Source organism: Scyliorhinus canicula, chromosome 13 (assembly GCF_902713615.1).
Source record: "Scyliorhinus canicula chromosome 13, sScyCan1.1, whole genome shotgun sequence".
In the NCBI taxonomy this organism is placed as follows: Eukaryota; Metazoa; Chordata; class Chondrichthyes; order Carcharhiniformes; family Scyliorhinidae; genus Scyliorhinus; species Scyliorhinus canicula.
The window spans coordinates 75,478,276-75,498,670 of NC_052158.1; the positions used below are offsets into that span (position 1 = coordinate 75,478,276).

Sequence of the window (20,395 nt, forward strand, 5' to 3'; positions counted from 1 at the left end):
GGTCAACCCCTGGCACCCCAGGAAAACAGGGCTTCCTGTCATTCCTAGATGGCCTGGAAGAGAACCTGCAGGGAGGCTTTGATAAATATTGGACCAGTCATTGTCTGCGCTGAGATATTTGTCCAACTTTGTGTGGGGTGACAGCAAGTCAGCATCAACAGCTAGGTGGGACGCTGGCAGCAGCTCCAGGGATCCTGGGGTGGCAGGTGTTCCAGGAATCCAAAAACAACAGTTGAGCACAGGATGGCATTGTAATACCCTCCAATTAGTCAGCCAGAGTGATGGTACTGACTTGCAAGTGGATGCCTTTCCAGAAGACTTTTAAATATGACACCTGGACCATTGATCCCCATGTGGTCGACGACCCCCTGCCCACCGCTGCCACTATTGGCTGGGCCTTCTCGCTGATACATAATTGGCTGGGTGCTATGTGATTGTATGTGGCGAACCATTAAATTGTGGAGTAGAAACTGCACACTTCGGTTCCAGCATCAGGACACACGTCACTGCACAGAATTCTGCCATTTTCCCTGCAAGGAATCGGGACCAGCGGCGGTTCCCCGATTCTGCGGGCCCCGAAAAGCAGCGTACTCAGCCACGCTCCTGGAGCCATTTCCAGAGGCCCCCACCACCCCCAACCTGCCGAGGTCCCGACGGCGTGGAACTAATGTGCTCCAGCCCGTCGGGATACTCTGTCTGTGGCCATCCTGGTTGGGGGCGGTCCGATCAGAGGGCGTAGTGGGGGGGGCCTTATAGGTGACTGGTAATTGCTTGTGCGGGCAGACCGGGTCGGGTGCGCGGCCGATCGGGGGGTTTCTTTTTTGGGTCCAGCTCCGAGCTCTGAGAATCCGCCATGATGGAGCACGGCGTGACCGCTGGAGGCTGCTGCCATGTGCATGCACGGCCTCCGACCCTGAAGTGCACGTGGAGAATATTCCATTACACTCCTGACTTGTGCCTTGTAGATGGCTGGCAGGATTTGAGGAGTCAGAAGGTGAGATACTCTGTTCAGAATTCCCAGCCTCTGACCTGCTCCATATATGGCTGGTTCTTCAGTTCATGTCAGTGATAACCCCCAGGATGTTTATCGTGGGCAATTCTGAGATGGTAATTTTTGTGAGGGCCACGAAGAATCCATCACAAGTTTTAAGGATACAAAGAAATAACATTTATTTACAATAAAATATATTAACAACAGCAGCAACTTCCCTTGCTGCTCACTCCTCTCTCTAGCCGGTTCCAAACTGGCCAGCTCTATTTATGCAGGGAGTCTGCTAATGATTTCTCCGCCCCCATCATTGGGGAAGCTCATACTCCCATAGGATTGTGGGATTGTCATTAGTCCCCAGCCAGTGGTAAGCAGGCCGGTTATAACAGTAATGTCATTGGATGTCAAGGGGTGAAGGTTGGATTCTCCCTTGCTAGAGATGGTCATTGCCTGACACTTGTATGACGTGAACGTTACTTGCCACTTACTAGCCCGAGCCTGAATGTTGTCCTGGTCTTGCTGCATATGGTCACAGATTGCTTCAGTATCTGAGGAGCCACGAATGGCCCTTTATGCTGTCTCGCCTTTCAGAAGACCTCTGACCAGGATGGTATTTTTACATCCTTAAGGTAGCTACCTCCAAACCTGCACCTATTATGTGCCATCATGTCAATTTCTGTTTCCAATTTGAATTCTTCCACAGTGAAAAATTTCTCATGTTCGTCCAAACCTTAAGAAAGGTATTTTCTCTTCTCCTATTGTTCTAATGCTGGTACTTCCTAGAGTGACATTGTCCCTGGTAGGTATGCAGATTGGGTTGGTCATCCAGGAAGGGTTTGAGTATTTGTAGGGTACTTAAGCTCAGGGTGACAATAGAATATTAGTAAGGCAGAAAAGCATCGACAGGCTGGGTTTGAACTCTGACTCTTGGTCAATTAGTTTGATATTGCCTTTAGTGCATCACCCAAGATGCTATGCTTCATGTCATGACTGAGCCACAAATACCTTTGCATACTTCACAGACTTGTAACGACCACTGGCCGGTGTTTGTTTTTACATAGTCATAATGAGTCAATTGTAAATTCTATCCCTGCTCAGGCCATCAGTCTCAACATACTCTGGGAAAAACACTTTTTAAATTAAATGTCATAAGAGAAATGGATTTTACTGCTAAATGAATCAAATTGTACCAATTTTAATTATAAATTTACAGTGAGTAATGCCAGCTCACTCATTGTAACGCTCATATAATGCAACCTTTAATTATGTTAGACATTGTTTAATGTTTTTTGCAATAATAGACAAATGCAGACGGATAACGACCAACAATGCATGTTTTCCAGTCCTGTAGATATAAACCCAAAGTATGTTTGCTTCGCAGGAGTCTAGGTATTTTAGTTTTTGTTAGAATCATTCCTTGCATTCCGCTTGAGAAGGCTGCTAGTGTACAGAAATTTCAGGTAATTCACTGGGGTTCTTATCGAAGAACACAACACTTAAAAGGTGTGATATTTGGTAGCTCACTTGCATAAATCATAATGAAATTTGTATTTTGAATGCTGATGTTATGGTTTGGGCTTGCCCCCATCTCTCTCTGTCCAAGTTTGCATTGGATTAGTCGATTATGCGATTAACAATTACTGTAATATTTCACACACAAGTTGTGAGTTGCTGACCACTCTTCAGGCAAAAAGAAGTTGATTTTTATAATTCAGGTGCAAATTGATTTACTTACATCAATCTATCATTACAAAGATGGAATATAATTTAACAATAGATTAGCAATACAAACAATTTAACAAATAAGAGTTTAAATATCCTCTTCTGAAATGCCTTTCTACCGTAGTGGGAGAATCTGCAAGTCTTCCTGGTGATGTATTTGTACATAACTGAAGCAATACTATTGCTCAATATCAGTGCCAGTTAAGTCTATTAAGTGTGGTATTGGCAATTCATTTTCAGGAAAATAATCGAAATATATTACAGGAACAATATGGCCAATGTCTGCTACACATACAAGATACAAGGCTCCAACAGAGCAGAACTACAAATTATTTAACAATAATATGATTCAGAGCTATAGCTGTTGGGATGGGTTACAATGTCCAATGGGTGGGTTTGACTGTCAGAAACATTTGGATTACTTAATTGAGTTTTAAGATTTCAATGAAATTTCTGGAACAAGTGAGTTGAAATCTTACCCCTGAGAAACCTGATGCACAATTAAACACAGATTCTGAACCTTCCAGTGCTATTCTGTAGGCTCTTGAGTGCCTATGAAAATCATGGTGTGGCTCCCGCGAATGCCCCGGGCGATTCCCCGACCCTGCGGGGGGTCAGAGAATTCCGCCCCTGGTATTGGAAGAGGGCATGGCAGTAATATCCAGCCCAGTAAATTACCTGGCCCATGCTTTCCAGGTGTTCTGGAACCATAATAATGGCACTGCCACAAGATCCGCCTTTCCTTGGGCATTGTTTTTCGACAAATTCAGGCCCATGTTCTTTCACCTCAGAGTTCAAGGAACAAGGAATTTCAAAAATCCAATTAACCGAAGACCATTTTAAATTAACAATGTATCAACCAATCACAAACACAATATGATAGAAATGTAATAAAGATTTTATTAACTGTCGGTTCAGCTCTGCTTCCGTCACAACTGCTAAGGGTTTTTAATGCTGAGGACAGCCAACACTGCTCTCCAGTGGTGGGCCATTATAGAAGTCAATTTGAATGGATATTAGATTGATTAATTTTGCTATGATAGGTAGTTTACAGTTTAAATGCTCCTTAGACAAGTTGCACAAATAAAGCATTCATTGAAAGCTTGGTTGCTGTCATTTAATAAAGGTCAGTGTGAAAATGGATTTGGGACATGAGAAAATTTACACAGGCTTGACTTCAAACTACTCATTAAACAACTTACAAATGCTCTTTGGATATGGTTGTTCCATTGCGACTTGTGATTTATTCACTTTCATTGGATGATTTACAAATCTTTTTGTTATTATTATCCCACTGCCTATTTTTTTTAGCTCCAATGACACTTCCTCACAATTCCAGAATTATTGATGAGTATTTGGTAATTACTTTAGCTGTTATGAGGGTGGGGGGACACTTTGGATCTAGTTTGGGATGGCTGTCGTCTTGTGCTATGTAGAATAAAGTATGTTTTTATGATGAGTGGGAATAATTGTGGCAGATGGGGTTCATTGTGGAGAAGTATAAGGTCACCTGCTTTGGATCAAAGATTGATGAGGCGAGGCGAGACACTGGGTGAGTAAAAGGGGAAGAATTAGGTACACAAATCACTAAAAGCTAGTGCACAGTTTTAAAAAGTAATCTGAAATCTAATAGACTGTTGGCCTTTATCTTGAACAGGCCGGAGGAATACAAACGGGAGTAAATTATGCTTCAGTTGTAGAGTTCCATCTGTGGTATTGCATTCAACTTTGTACTCTGCACCTCAGGAAGGATATATTGACCTTGGAAGGGAGTACTATGAAGTCCAATCTCACCAGAACATTATAGCTCTAAAGGTTGAATTAGGCAGACAGGATTTATAAACTTGGTTTGCATTCCCAAGTTTAAAAGGTTCAAAAGATGATGATCTATGAGGCACTTAAAACAATTCAGGGATTTAATAGGAAATGGTTGCTCCATATTTACCCTCCGGTAAACTAAGGAGGTTCACTAAGTTAGAGCCTGACTCTGTAAGAGTGAAATGAAAAAGCATTTTAGTCTCCCACAAACGATAATGGAAATCTGGAACACTTGGACCCAAAATGCTGAATGGCAGATAGTTTATCCAGTGTTCCACCTGCCAGAAAACCTGTTTTCTATGTTTGAAGAAAGAAACTGCAAACAATGACTTCAGTATTGACAACAGCATTGGAGACAGAGTGGCATTTTTCCTTCTCGTATCCCTGCCACTCCAGTCTCAGATATCAGAGGTAGAATCCTCTCATTCACAATACTTGGTTTGGTCACCTTCTTAAACAAATTTGTCTTCTCTTGATGATTGCAAATACTCCCTCTCTGCATTTCCTGAGGTTTTAGTCCTGTGCTCAGTATCCTGTATCTTAAGGTTGCATTACATTGTGAAATAAAATCAAGAAGACTCCTCTTCTTGAGGTAAAATCAGTGTGTTCGAATTATAATCTGGGACACTGAGGTGCAATCACAGGATTTCTGGTGAATGATTCAGGCATTGAGGGAAAAAGCATTTGTGTAATTAGGACCAGTGCCTGGCCAGTTAAAATGAAATAAACAGTAACATTTGTTGACCGAGTCAACGGCATGATTTTTTTTCTTGGATGGAGAAAGCTGTCAGTCATGACTTTGAGAGTACACCCTCCACTGAGTAAGATCAAATGGCACTCCATAGGCTTGAGTACAAAATCAAAGCCAACATTACAACACTGCGTTGTCAGGTATTGCCTTTTGTAAGAGACATGAAACCAAGGCTTGCCAGCCCCTTTGGTTGAATGCAAAAGATCACGTGGCACTGCACTATTCGACAAAGTAGAACAACTTCCCCCTGTGTCCAAACGAATGATTATATCTCAACTGACGTAATTAAAATAGATTATCATTATATTTGAGACCTTGCTGTGCACAAATTGACTGCTGTTTCTCTTGCATTACAGCAGTGACTGCACTTTAAAGGTGCTTCTTTGCCTGTGGAAATAGTTTGGAGGGTGGGGGTCGGTAAAGGTGGTATCTAAATGCAAAACTTACTATATGTTGCCAGTGTCAGTGAATTGGAAATGGCAGTGGCTGACTGCTGATGGGGAATGGTGTCATGACCAATGTGTTCACACTCACGCAGTCCAACATTTGTGTGGGCAGCACAGATTTTCTTTATAAGGAAAACAAGCTTAAATCATAGAAATAGCAAATATTGAAACTTATTAATTCAAAATTGCATCAATTCATAATAATCAGAAACTTTTAAAAATTACTTAATTTGTTTTTGTATGGTAAATGTGTTTTATAGGATCTACCTAACAACATGATCCATCAAGTGCCCATTAAATCCCTTCCGCAGCACTGGCTGTGGTGTGAGACGTGGTGTGATGAAGCATCTAAGAAGAGAGCTAAAACTATTGATTTGGTAAGTACATGAGAATGTCTGCTGGTTACTGTGACATTAGAACTAATCTGTTTTTGTAAAAGATTGCAAGCAGGGACTATAATGGGGAAATCGGCCCATGTCTGCCAGATGTCATCATTTCATGTAGACAAATGTAGTGTAATGAACTTGGGTACATGTTTACCATGCAAGATTGTGTGATTGAGGATTTCAGAAGGTAAAGGGCCTTGGGATTATAGTGAATGAGTCCTTAAAGATCTGTAACCAATGCCATGAGGCTATTGTGAAATTGAGTAGGGGGTTAAGATGTACTGTCTGTGCAATTAAATATAAAACAAAAATATGAGGCCTTGATCAGATGCCACCTGGAATACTGTGACCCACTGTAGTCCGATCACGTAATGGGGATTATGGTCATCCTGGATAAGGTTAAATGGAGAGTCACGACATTTTAAGGGTACAAATTACCAGGAGAGACTGAGAACTTGAGCTTTTTTGGAACACCGTCAACTTCATGGAGATCACAATCACAGGATTGCTACCAGTAGAAGTATGCCATTTGACCCATCATGTGCGATTCTCCCAAAAAATTACTATCATTTTGGGACAGTTTGGCAGGATGTTTCCCGACAGCTTTTTGGATGAGACCCAGACCTGTATTAACCCGCACATCATTTTTTGGGGGGTTTGGGGAGTTTCCCACCGGCCAAACCCTCACTTAGAAACTTTTTTCTGCAGCTCCTCAGAAATCGGGGTGCCATTTGAAAGCGTGAGCTTTAAGGTTCCCACCCTACCCACACACAATATGACCCCCACCGCAGCCATGGAGACCTGGGCATCATGCCCCTCCTCCTCCCCAAGTGAGCATACCCCGTTATGGGGTTACTGAGGGCCTCTCCCTTTCAGTTTCCCCCCCCCCCCTCTTTCAAGCCTATCCCCTCCTTACAGGGCGCCCCTCTTCATCACCTTTCATATGCCCCCTTCACCCCCCCCTCCCTTCACCCCCCCTCCTTTCACCCCCCCTTCCTTCACACCCCCCTCCCTTCACCCCCCCCCTCCCTTCACCCCCCCTCCCTTCACCCCCCCCTCCCTTCACCCCCCCCTCCCTTAACACCCCCCCCTCCCTTCACACCCCCCCTCCCTTCACCCCCCCCCTCCCTTCACCCCCCCCTCCCTTCACACCCCCCCTCCCTTCACACCCCCCTCCCTTCACACCCCCCTACCTCACACCCCCCCCTACCTTCACACCCCCCCTCCCTTCACCCCCCCCTCCCTTCACCCCCCCCCTCCCTTCACCCCCCCCTCCCTTCACCCCCCCTCCCTTCACCCCCCCTCCCTTCACCCCCCCTCCCTTCACACCCCCCTCCCTTCACACCCCCCCCTCCCTTCACCCCCCCCTCCCTTCACCCCCCCTCCCTTCACACCCCCCTCCCTTCACCCCCCTCCCTTCACCCCCCCTCCCTACCCCCCTCCCTCCCCCCCTCCCTTCACCCCCCCCCCTCCCTTCACCCCCCCCTCCCTTCACACCCCCCCTCCCTTCACCTCCCCTCCTTTCACCCCCCCTCCCTTCACCCCCCTCCCTTCACCCCCCTCCCTTCACCCCCCCTCCCTTCACCCCCCCTCCCTTCACCCCCCCTCTTCACCCCCCCCTTCCCCCCTCCCTTCACCCCCCCTTCCCCCCTCCCTTCACCCCCCCTCCCCCCCTCCCTTCACCCCCCCTCCCTTCACACCCCCCCTCCCTTCACCTCCCCTCCCTTTACCCCCCTCCCTTCCCCCCCCCCCTCCCTTCACCCCCCCTCCCTTCACCCCCCCCTCCCTTCACCCCCCCTCCCTTCACCCCCCCTCCCTTCACCCCCCCTCCCTTCAACCCCCCCCTCCCTTCACCCCCCCCCTCCCTTCACCCCCCCCCTCCCTTCACCCCCCCTCCCTTCACCCCCCCCTCCCTTCACCCCTCCCTCCCTTCACACCTCCCTCCCTTCACCCTCCCTCCCTTCACCCCCCCTCCCTTCACCCCCCCTCCCTTCACCCCCCCCTCCCTTCACCCCCCCCCCTCCCTTCACCCCCCCCCTCCCTTCACCCCCCCCTCCCTTCACCCCCCCTCCCTTCACCCCCCCCTCCCTTCACCCCCCCCTCCCTTCACCCCCCCCTCACTTCACCCCCCCCTTCACCCCCCCTCACCCCCCCCCCTCACCCCCCCCCTCACCCCCTCCCCCCTCACCCCCCCCCCCCCTCCTCACCCCCTCACTCTTTCATCGGCTTGCCAGCACTGCCAAGTTGACATTGCCCAGGTGCCAGGGGCATGCACTGTCACTGAGAACTCCAGGGGGGGGGAGAGGCTCCTTTGTCATCTGTGACCCCTGGAGTAGCCACCACTGCCTCTCTGCTTGTGGTGCCCATGTGAGGCTTTGCCAGTGCAGCTGGTGACTCCGGGAGCCGGGCAACTGTGGCCTTAACCCGGCCGTGCATATTTAACTGAGCCTAATGATTCATTTATAAATATCATTACCTGGATCACGCCCGGCGAGAACATGATTCAGATGAATGGGCGCTGCAGGTTAGGTGACTACCCTGTGTTTATGTGCCTGGCGTGAAGCCCGTTTTGGGCCCTCCCGCGATGCCCCCGGCGCAACGGGATAGGCACCCAGTGCAACGCGGTCGGAAATGAAGCGTCTGTGCTGGCTCTGCGAATGAGCAATTTACCTATTACCGTTCACACCTGCCTCTTCCCCATAATCCTACACAGTCTTCCTTTTTAGATAAGTCTAATTCGCTTTTGAATACCTCTATAGAACCTACCAACGCCACACTTTCAGTCAGTACATTCAACACCCCAACCACACCGCATTAAAAAAAAATTTCCTCATCTTGTTTTTGCTTCTTTTGGCAGTTACTTAAAATTTGTGCCATCTCATTCTCAATCCTTTCATGAGTAAGCATGGTTTCTCTCTATTTACTCTGTGTAGACCCCTCATTATTTTGAATACCTCTATCAAATTTCTTCTCGGCCTTCTTTTCTCCAAGGAGTGATGTAGAGGGAGTGCATCTTGCTACAGGGGGAGTGCAGAGAAGGTTCTATGGACTGACTTATGAGGAGAAATTGAATCAGTTAGGATTGTATTCACTGGAGTTCTGAAGAATGAAAGGCGATCTCATAGAAACCTATAAAATTCTAACAGGCAAGACAGGGTAGATGCAGGAAGGATGTTCCTGATGGCGGGGGGAGTCCAGAATCAGTGGTCACAGTCTGAGAATACAGGGAAGACCATTTATGACAGATGAGAGGACATTTCTTCACCACGTGAGTGGAATTCGCTACCACTGAAAGCAGCTGAGACCAAAACATTGTGGGCGTGATTCTCCGCCCCCCACGCCGGGTGGGAGAATAGCGGGAGGGCCTCCCGACAATTTTCACGCCCTCCCGCTATTCTCCCCCCCCCCCCCCCCCAACGCCCGACCCACGCCACGAATCGGCGCTCGCCGTTTTTTACGGCGCGCAGCGATTCTCCGAGGTTGATTGGCCGGGCCTTCGCGCCCGTTTCAACACGACAGCAAACACACCTGCTCGCTGCCGTCGTGAAACGGGCGCCAGATGCCCGTTTGGGCTATCTGGGGGCCCGATTGGCACGGCAGTACCACGGCCGTGCCAAGGGGGCCGTGCGTCCCTCTTTTCCCTCCGCCGCCCTGCAAGTTCAAGCCGCCACGTCTTGCAGGACGGCTGAGGGAAAAGACGCCAACCGCGCATGCGGCTGCGTCAGCTGGCGTGACGCATGATGTGCGGCCTTGATAACCGTCGTCAAGGCCGTGACGCACGGGGCCGCGCTTCTAGCCCCGCCCGGGGGAGAGAATTGGCCCCGGAAGTGGGCGTGAAGGCTGCCGTGGGTCACGGCCTGTCCCACGGCAGCCTTTACGATTCTCCGCATTTGCGGAGAATCTCGCCCTGTATGTTTCCAATAAGGAGTTAGAAATATCACATAGAACGAAGAAGATCAAAGGATATGGGGGAAGGCGGGATATTTAGTTGGATGACCAACATGATCATAATGAATGACAGAGCAGGCTCAAAGGCACGAGGGCCTCCCCCGCTCCTATTTCCTATGAAACAGTCCCAACTTCTCATAATCTAACTTCATAACTGAAGTTCGTCATTCCGGGAAGCACTATCGTGATTTTTTTCTGCACGCTCACCAATGTCTTCACATATTTCCTGGTGCGATGTAATTCATGTTTTTAATAATGGTGGATTTATTCTCTGTCCTGGTAGATAACCTATTTGAGCTGCTTATTAATTTAAAACCCATGTTTTCAGAGCCTCTTCAGCTGTACCACTGGTAACACTGGCCCACAGAGCACAGCGCCTGCTTCGACCAGATCTTTCCTAAAATGACAATCGTCATGTTCTATCTATGTTATTGATTTGTATATTAAAAGGGGATATTGTCTAAACCAGGTGGCTGTTTTGTGCATCCAAGGAAGACAGTGGCATTGTGGTATTATAACTGGACTAATAATCCAGGCACCCAGGATAATGCTCTAGGGATATGGGTTCGAATCCCACCAGGGTAGATGGTGGAATTTGAATCCAACTGAAAGTCTAATGACTACCATGAAACCATTATCATAAAATAAACCACTGTCGTAAAAAACACCATCTAGTTCCCTAATGTCCTTTAGGGAAGGAAATCTGTCGTCTTTACCTGGCCTACATGTGACTCCAGACCCGCAGCAATGTGATTTACTCTTAAATGCCCTCGGGGATGGACAATAAATACTGGCCCAACCAGCGTCACCCACATCCCGTGAACGAATAAAGATAAAGTGTAGACCCCTGTAAAAATGACATGGTCAGATCTCCGTGTTGCCACCTTGTTAAAACAGGTTCAGCAACTTTTTTAAATTGATCTCATTGTTAAAGTTAAAGTTCACCTCACATGTGTGAGTCTTCTTCATTGTCATCGAAATGTTCAGTGAAATTCAAATGACTGATTCATTACGTTCTAGTGCAATAACCCAATGACTAAAGAACCCAAACTGGAGGCAGCTGTGCGAATTGTTCCAGAATGGCAGGACTATGATCAAGAGCTTAAACAGTTTCAGAAAATGTTCCAAGAGGGGAAAATGAATGGATTAACTCCTGCCAGGAAAGAAGATGTAACCAGCACACAGGGTGAGTTTAACATTGTTGCGCTTTTTAAAGAGGCATTTGAAATGAGTGAGTCCCGTTTTAGAGTGAATATGTGTAGCAACCACAATCGCACCTCTAATATAATAAAACATCCAAAGGGACTTCACAGGAGGATTATTTAAAAAAATGACACTGAACCACAAAATGAGATATTGGATCAGATGACCAAAAACATGGTCAAAGAATGAGTGTTTATGGTGTCGTAAAGGAGGAAAACGAGGTCGAGAAGCAGGAATGTAAAAGATATTTCAGAGAGTTGGGCTTTGGCAACCGAAGACTCGATCGGTAGCGCTGGAGCAATTAAAATTGAGGTCAAGAGGCTGGAATTGGACAAGCTTAGATATCTAGGATGGTTGTGCAGTTGGAGGAGATTACAGAACTAGGGAGAGACAAGGCCATGGAGGAATTTAAAAACAAGGATGAAGATTTTAAGGTCAAAATATTACTGGACTGGGAGCACTGTAGGTCATTGAGCATAGATGTGAATGGAACTTTTTGCGAGCTAAGACACTGGCAGTAGAGTTTTGGATGACCTCAAGTTTACCAATGGTAGAATGTGGCAAACAATCCAGGAGTGCATTAGAATAGTCAATTTGAGGGGTAACAAAGGCAGTGCAGGTTTCCGCAGTTGATGAGCTGAGAGGGTAGCAGTCGGGCAATGTTATGGTATTGAAAATAGGTGGTCTTAGTGACGCTACACTATGAGGCTGGAACCTGATCTTGGGGGTCAAATATGACACCAGCTTACGAACAGATGGCTTGAACTCAGACCAGGGAGTGAGATGGGGTTGTTAGCTAGGGAATGGAGATTGGAGTGGGGACTAAAAACACTGGCTTATGTCTTCCCTATACTTAATTGGATTCTAATGCATTTTAAAAGGAACATCAAAAGTCGGGGAGAGAATTCAGGGGGTTTGGTTTATGCAAGGCTGGCTCCACAGAGATGAAGCGTACTTTAATGTCTCTTCCTCCCCCGGGTGTTATCTTGTTGTAAACCTTGCCGATGTGACACTGTGTCGGCCAGGTTTGAATATTCAGTCAGAGGGGAGCATGTTGGGGGGCGAGGGGGAGTCATCGGCAAGTGGCATGGCAAATCGAGAAACGAGATCTTGATTCTTGCGAGACCCAAGCACAAAGTTGTCTCCTATGAAACTGATCCATAGGAAAGATATTCCAGATTCACAAAGGATTATAGGACTTGGGTTAACTATCATTTCTATCTACAATATTGCAAATAATAAAATAATATCAACAAACAAGTGTATTTGCTGAATCAGTACGGGTCAGTTGCAGTATCGATCTGTAAAGCAGAAGCTCGAGTGAACTAGCAGCAGTACTGTAGATGAGGAAAGGGAAAATCTTTCAGCCAGAGGGCCTCATATGGGTATGTAATTTTCTTTAGGGGGATGGCCATAAACATTCAAGAAACAAACAATTATAATAAAGATACAATTTTGTACAATAAACATAAATCTTATTATTTTGGTAATTATTCCATCCTAACTGCATATTATTACATACAATAACAAAATCAAACGACCCTCTTTTTCATGCCCTCTTGTTTTAATGTGAACGATGCTGTTGGTCAACCCTCTTTGCCATGGCATCAAGGATTGGTGTCACTCTTTTTCTGTTTTCACTGATACTGCCTGACCTGCTGAGTACCTCCCAGCATTTTCTGTTTTCATTTCATATTTCTTGTATCTGCAGTAGTTTGCTTTTGTCAGGCCAATGTAAATGCTTCTTGTGACCTACAATATAGTGTTGCAAGAACCACCAAGGGATAGCAGTGAAGAGCAAGGAAATGGGGAGAGAGAAAATGGCATCTCGGAGGCAGTCACCACACCGTGTGGGGAGTACAGTGATCTGTACCCTCTCTGTACTTCTCATTTTCAATATTCTCAAACATAACCTAATCTAAAACCACACATTCTCAACTTTCGATTACATTCTCATAGGAAAAGCCTTAGCTGTACCTTGGCAAGAACAGAAGATGTTTTTTAAACTCTAGTTTTCAGAAGTGAATTGACAGCACCACTGAGTTGCCTGTCTCAGATTGTTTCCAGAGACTTTCAGTCATACGCACAGGGTTTGCTGCAGGGATCAGTATTTACCCTTTAATACTTCATTCCCTTAACCACCAGTGGAATTGTAGATCAAGATTTTGCTGGGTCTTCAGATCTAAACCCTGTGGTTTTTGTACCATTTACCATAAATCTGTGCCCTCTGGTTACTGAACCTTCTTATACCAGATCAGTTTGTCATTGTTTTAATGTAATCAATACCATTGATGATTTTGAACACCTCTATTAAACCTATTTTTCACTTTCTCTGCCATAAGGAGAACAATCTCAGCTTTTATCATCTCCCCACTTAATTGAAAATAAACATCACTGGTGCCATTTTAAATGTAGCAGTGGGAAGATTTACAGAGCACACACAGAGTGCAAGAATTTCCTTAACTACGTAACTAACTAGTGTGTGACAGTATTCTTCAGTTTGTTATTCTGCCAGTGCAAACCTTAAGATCCCAGGTTCAAACCCTGAACTGCCAGCACCCATGGTACCGGACCTCCGCAAGAATCAGCACCTTCAGGGGGGAATAAAACAAAAAGGCAATAAAATTATATTCGAGTTTACTTGATCTTTTGCAAAGAATATTAAAACCTGAGAGAAAAGTAAGTTTATTTTTTTTTAAATTACAGTGTATATACTTGCAAAACCAAAAAGCAATTCAAAGCTGCAGTAATCCGCTTAAGTAACCCCGAAAGCGCACTTGTGCTGCTCTCACGGCTCCTCCACTTGTGCTCACCTCCTGACCATAGCAGATCCCCAAGAAAAGCTTATTCCACCTTCTGATCATTGACCAGTTCCAAATCGCCTTATGAACTCCTTCCCTTGAACCTCTCCATGGGATCTGCATTTTAGTTTTGCCCTAACTCTTGGTGCCGATAGGCCATGCACCAGGAACAGTTGCGCTTGTGCACTAGGTTGGAACAGCAGCGACAGGTTCCTCTGAGCACAGGTTAGTGTTTGACTGGTGCACATTCCGTGCTTTGTCTGTTGTAACCCTGGGCAAGGTTAGAGCCTCCCGAGAACTGTAGTTGCCCAGGTCTGCATCAGATGGTTTTGAGAAGGAAATAATAATGTCAGATTTTTCATACATAAATTTCCCATTAATAGCATTGATACGAGCTGATGTAAATTGTTTTATGTGCAACATGAAAAGTATTAAAAAGCTAAAGTAAAAAAAGTTAGAACTGTTAATTTAACAGGAATTCAGATCAAAATGTTCCGGGGGGTTAGGGATTTGGTTTGGTTTTTATCTGGTCAAACAATTACTTAACAAAACAACTTTCTGTAAACTCGCTTGGCTTTGTGTATGTACATTGTGGTGCACCTACAAGCGTAAGATATGGCCTGATAGTTGGGGTAGCAAAACAAAACCTGGCCAAAAACACAATAAGCTACCAGTCCTGTTATCTAATATGTAAGCATTGTACTTTTGCATATCCTAGCATTTCGTATCCTATTGTATAAATACAATGCAAGGAGAGTTCTGGAGTCAAATGAAAGCCTGGATTGGTATTTCAGCAGGAGTAAAGAAGTCCGGGTGGAAGCAGGGGGTGTTCCTGTTTGAAAACATTTCAATTCAAAAGTGCAATCTAGAGTCATTATCATGGATTTTATTTTGTCGCAGTGCTGTGAGTTGGTGATCTCTAACCTGTACTGTCTCCTTCATTTCACAGATCACGTCCCACATGTTGAACTTTAAGCTCTGAATGTGATACCCGTTTAACTCTGTTTAAGGAGTTCCTCCTTTTTCCTACGTGAAATCTTCTCCAACGTGACAGAGATAAGAGACTGGAATTAAAATGTGCTGTTAGTTGTGTTTTTTTTCTTCAGATGGTGTATTATAATTTGGGTTCAGTTCTGTGGACAGGTAAAGCAATGGGGGTGCAAAATCACTGGAACAAAAATAGGTATTCACCTCAGGGACAAAAAAAATCATGGAAAATCAGATGGTTTCTATATGTTGGTCAGTGGGGTTTAGGAAAGTCAGAGGGATGATTTAAATTCCCAATAATTAAAAATCTAAACCTTTCAATGCATTAATTTTCAGATTCCTGAATTCATCTAGATTACTAATTACAGTCCGGATGTTGATGTGTCATTCTTGTCCTTGAAATAATATACATGATTAATTCCTCTCTCAAACACACACATGTAATCTCATTTCACTCCCTGACACTCCCACTCCCCTGCTCGTTCTCTCTCCCTCTCTCGATTTAAACTCACTCTGTGTTTACTGAAGGGTAAACCAAGGTGAATCCTTGTTTGAAATGAATGTATTCTTTGTCTGTATTTTCAGCGCAATACTCAAAAGCCTCAGCTGCTATGCTATGCTGTATTCATCAATGGAAAATTGCAAAATCTGTTAATTTATGTTTGGAAAGTTTTATTGTGGAATATGCAGCTATTAGTTTTTATTACTATTTTATAGAAAATAGTTCTGGTTTTGAGGGTGAGAAATGAAGGTCACATGATGTCTTCTGTAAACATTCTAGAAGATCTGCTACTCTATGAACAACATGACTGCTTATTAGTCATGTAGTATTTGTTGTTTATTCCTTTGTGACCCATAAAGTAGCACTTTGGTCAGGCTAACAGTCTGAGGCCTTTAACTAGTAAATCCAGCCTAATCTTCACAATCAGTTCACCATGCACCCTTGCATTGTACAGCTACAGTATATCTTCAGCTTAAAAGGCAAATAGAATAGTGTCGAAAACAATCTCCACTCTTCTGATGCATACATGCTTGTATTCATAGCTCCTTGGGAGTCAGTTAGCTTAGTTGGCTGGGCAGCTGGTTCATTATGTGGAGTGATGCCAGCAACACAGGTTCAATTCCCATACGGCTGAGGTTATTCATGAAGGCCCTACCTTCTCAACCTTGCCCGTCGCCTGAGGAGTGGTGACCCTCAAGTTAAATCACCATCAGTCAGCTCTTTCTCTCTCAGAAAGAGAGAGAGTAGCCCATGGTTCTCTGGGACTTGGTCGACTTTCATTTGGATTTACTTGTATTGTTCCTGCCCAATAGCAGTGTATTTGGGGGAAGAGTCCTTTATTGGACTTGATGCCTGAAGTGATTTGAAAGTGTACAACTCTTTGTATTATTGCTGATTATAGGTTGAACACCCCAGTCGGTCGAAGATTGCTGTGCATGCAGCAGACTTGTACAGGAAGAAATTCTTCACCTTTACACTACTCTATCACCAGAAGTTAGTTAAGATATCAGACCTAGCAATTTTTACACATAATTTCAGACTTACACCAAACGTGTAGAAATTTCCTAAGCTGATTATTTTCCTTTAATCTCATTATAATAATAGAACATGAACTATTCACCATGACCTTGACCATGCTGTGACTTACTGCTTCAGATGCATTTTGCTTAATTCTGCTTCAATGAAGTTTGGAAATTTCTGATGCTACATGCGAAGCTGAACTCTAAACTCACAACCAGCTCTGATGGAAAATGTTACCCATTCCTTAATCACGTGATGTGGTGTCGGTTGTCACAGAAAAAACTTTTTTGTTCAATATTATTTGCACTCTGCTTTGCCTGTTGTGATTTTTTTTTCCGTCTGTTGAAAGGGAAGAAGTCTTTGGCATATTGCAGACAGAATATAAGAGCCCAGAATTTGAGAAGATAGGGAATGAGCACACAACTAACTTCCAAGAACCTGCTGACATTTAGCAATTCAGCTGTGTGCTTACCAGATCTGAACTATATGTCCAAAATAGTGACTTGGTGGCACCTGCAAACTGTTACATTGCTTTCACTCCTAGGGAGCAATGTTTGCCCCTCAACCTAAGCTGAGTGAATGGACGTCACCTTTCTCTGTTGCCCGAATATAACGATTAGAAAACTGGATCCAGTTCCAATCGGATGTAAGTCTGCAATATTAAACCATCCACAATTCAGCCTTACATGGAACCAACTGGGCTTTCTAATTTATGGAAAGAGGCACATGTAAGAACTAATGATGTTACACTGCTGTGCAGTAATGGTTTGTCCACATGGTGTAGTTACCTTACTAAGTTTGTTAAAAGGGAAAACATTTGAAACCTTATCTTCATGAAGTGTGTGAAATATGAAACCCCGACTAGTGGGTCCGTGTAGACTGGATTTGAAACAAACTAAAAATTGACTCAGCTCAAAAGTTCAAGTAAGTGCTCACACTCTAGTTTTAATAGAAAGATGATTCAGTCACAGCCTAGAATTTTCTGAAGTTTGAGATGCTGTATTAATTAGTAAGTAGCCAAGTTTAAATGCTACTTTCCTGTTGCCCTTTCAGCATTCTACAACTGGAATGTGAACCTTGGTGTATTTATGATTCTGAATTTTCAATTTGAACCAACAGTTTCAATATTTTGTATGTTTGCAAGATTTGACATGTGAAATACAAATCAAATTGTTTCTCTTTCATGGCAAATTTTGGATTTGTTTCTTTTAATTCAAACAATATGAAACTCTGGGACTATAAACTCACAATGCATTGAGAAACTTCATGCACCCTTGCCTTTTGTCATATCTAAAATACTCACCTTCCAGTTATATGGAAGCCTGTCCTATCAGCCTTTTCTGCTCACAGACCCACTGCTGTTCAGTGAAAGTATTTTTCTAAACTTTCCTTCCTCTGACATCGGTCGTAGTTAAATCCTAAAGTGCTTAAGCATGCCCTAAAATGGTTTACAGTGATTATCATCCATTGTACTGTCACTTTCTATAATCTGTGAAATTTTCAGATAGATTCATATGCATTTTACTTCTGTCACTATAAATTCCTCAATAGCTTGTACCTGTTGTCTTTGTTTCTTATTTTTTTTTAAACAGAAAAGGTATTATGAAGTCCAGGCACTTGGATAGACACACACACTTAAACATACACATTAGTTCAGTGGATCCATTCTATTTTAGGTGTGTGTGATATTTTCTTTAATAAAGATTTTTTTTTTCTTATTTCAATTGTTGGCAATGAGCCTGTTGACCTTGCAGTTTCAATTCCGATGCAGGCTACTCAAAAGGTTTGAAAGAATGAAATTGTATATCAAGCCCCATTTATTATCATGAAACCACACTGCTGATCCAGGCGATGAAGGAAGATCACAAATGCTCATGTTAAAGAAAACTATAGAAATGGCATATTGGGCAATACTTTTCACCACACGTAAGAAATGACGTGCATTTGAGAAGGTTCGAGGAACAGAAATAATGATTCCAAATGCAAAGTGGACAAGCGATGAGGAAAAGATACACGGTGCTTAAACTCCAAGTTCTAGAGAGAATATGAATAACAGAATCTCACTAATCTATAAAATGGCACACTTTGACATGATATGCACCCTCAATATGGCTTCTAGACCACCATAGCCAGTAAAACAAAAGGGCATAAATTTAAACTGGTGAAAATAAATTTAAAACCAATCTCGGTGGGGGTAATATTTGGGTGTTGCACATTTGAAATCAATGATGTTGGGAGAGTTCACTGTCTGGTGTGTTGAAATGATAAAGGGACCAATTTGATGGAATGAGTTGCATTTTTTGCATATTTAAATATTAATTGGCAACATTGCAGAGGTTTCAAGCAGAGCATAAGTTGCAGTGACAGGCACACTAACCAGCACGCTTGGAAGATATGGGGGGGGGAAATAACTAAAGAAAGCACATAAGAGCCATTAGAGCATTTTGTTCAGCCGTCGTAGCATTTATTGATATTAAAGGGATTTATTGCCACTTCATTTTGCTTGTTCCGTAATATGTACTGTTAATGGATTTTCTTGCTATTTTACCATTTGCTCTTTCTTGTGCTTCATTATTTGCATTATTAATGGACCTCTTGCAGTTGCGTCAAAGTGTGAGCAAAATCTGGTTCAAATCTGGCACACAGGAATTAACTGTATTCTGTATAGATCTCAGTTGCAGTCCATTGAAGAATGTTTCGAAAGCCACTGTCAACTATGTATTGTACAGTCTGGAAATTCAAAATACAATTTTATGGTTTGGAGAGTACCCTGCTGCCTTTGGCAGGAGCCATATTTCCGTTGCTAAAAGGAAAGCAACTATACTTGTTTTTCATGTGACCTGTTTATAATGTCGGAAATTATTTTCCAAAGTTGTGGAGGTTCAAATGTTCTTTCTACCCAAAATGACAATAAAGCAGTGAAGCTGCCAAATGATTTATTGTGGAATCTCTCTCAAATTACAGTGGTAAACAAAGTTTGTGACAGCTTTCGGTATGATTTTTTATTTGCAAGACTTTCACTGCATTTTAGGTAGGTCACTTCACTAATAGCTAAAATTTACATCTGGATTTCATGACGACGTGTTGGGGTAGCTGTATCAGTATTAACACAGCTGAACTTTACAGTGAGTGGGGGGGGGGGGGGGGAGCATATTGTTAACCACCCCATTAGAAAGATCTGTCACAAACTGACCCAATTAAATGAGGTTGCCCCGCAGAAATATTACAATGTAGGTGGCCTTAACAAGCTGAAAGTGGAACCTTCAGTACATGGAAGTCCCACCCTCGAGAGCTGCTGGTTGTTCTAACTGGCCATCAGCTCTTGCTGTTCCAGCAGCACCAAAGCTCAGTGGTAGCCACTGCTAGCATCTCCACAAAGAAGACATCATGGACACTGGAGGAAGGTGAGTCCAGGGTTTTTGGGTGGGGAGGAATCAGGCACCCTCAGGAGAGGTATGAGTTTTGGAGGCAAGTAGGGTTTTCATGTGTCTGCGTATGAACACAGAACATGCCCTGAAGAAAGAACTCCCTTCTTTCCCACAGTTTCACCAGCTTTTTATTGAAAAAATGGCTTTCCCACTCTCGTGCATCTTTCACTGCCTAGTGTATTATGGCAGTGAAAGCCAATTGAGAGTTTTAACAGGGAAATAATAGGCCACTTAAGGGACTTATTAGGTCTCAAGGGTGGATAGGCCTGCTGGTGGACATCATACACACACCCCATATAATGAAGACCAAGTCAGGGATGGGCTGAAAGTCAGTGGACTACCCACCATCATATTTTAAATGCTCCTGCCAAAAATACACCGGGCATTGGGGCCTT

The 20,395-nt window shown here is 44.0% G+C and overlaps 1 protein-coding gene across 3 annotated transcripts in view; it reads left to right on the forward strand.

The window, feature by feature from the left end:
* The window catches only part of uggt1 (UDP-glucose glycoprotein glucosyltransferase 1), a 236,248-nt gene extending 216,718 nt beyond the window's left edge, over window positions 1-19,530 (forward strand). For all 3 annotated transcript variants that reach the window (XM_038817157.1, XM_038817155.1, XM_038817156.1), the window contains 3 exons: window positions 5,986-6,102; window positions 11,080-11,245; window positions 15,013-19,530. In XM_038817157.1, the coding sequence (XP_038673085.1) occupies window positions 5,986-6,102; window positions 11,080-11,245; window positions 15,013-15,038 (309 nt within the window). In that variant the 3' untranslated portion in view covers window positions 15,039-19,530. The remainder of the gene's footprint in view (window positions 1-5,985; window positions 6,103-11,079; window positions 11,246-15,012) is intronic.
* Window positions 19,531-20,395: the final 865 nt, after the last annotated feature.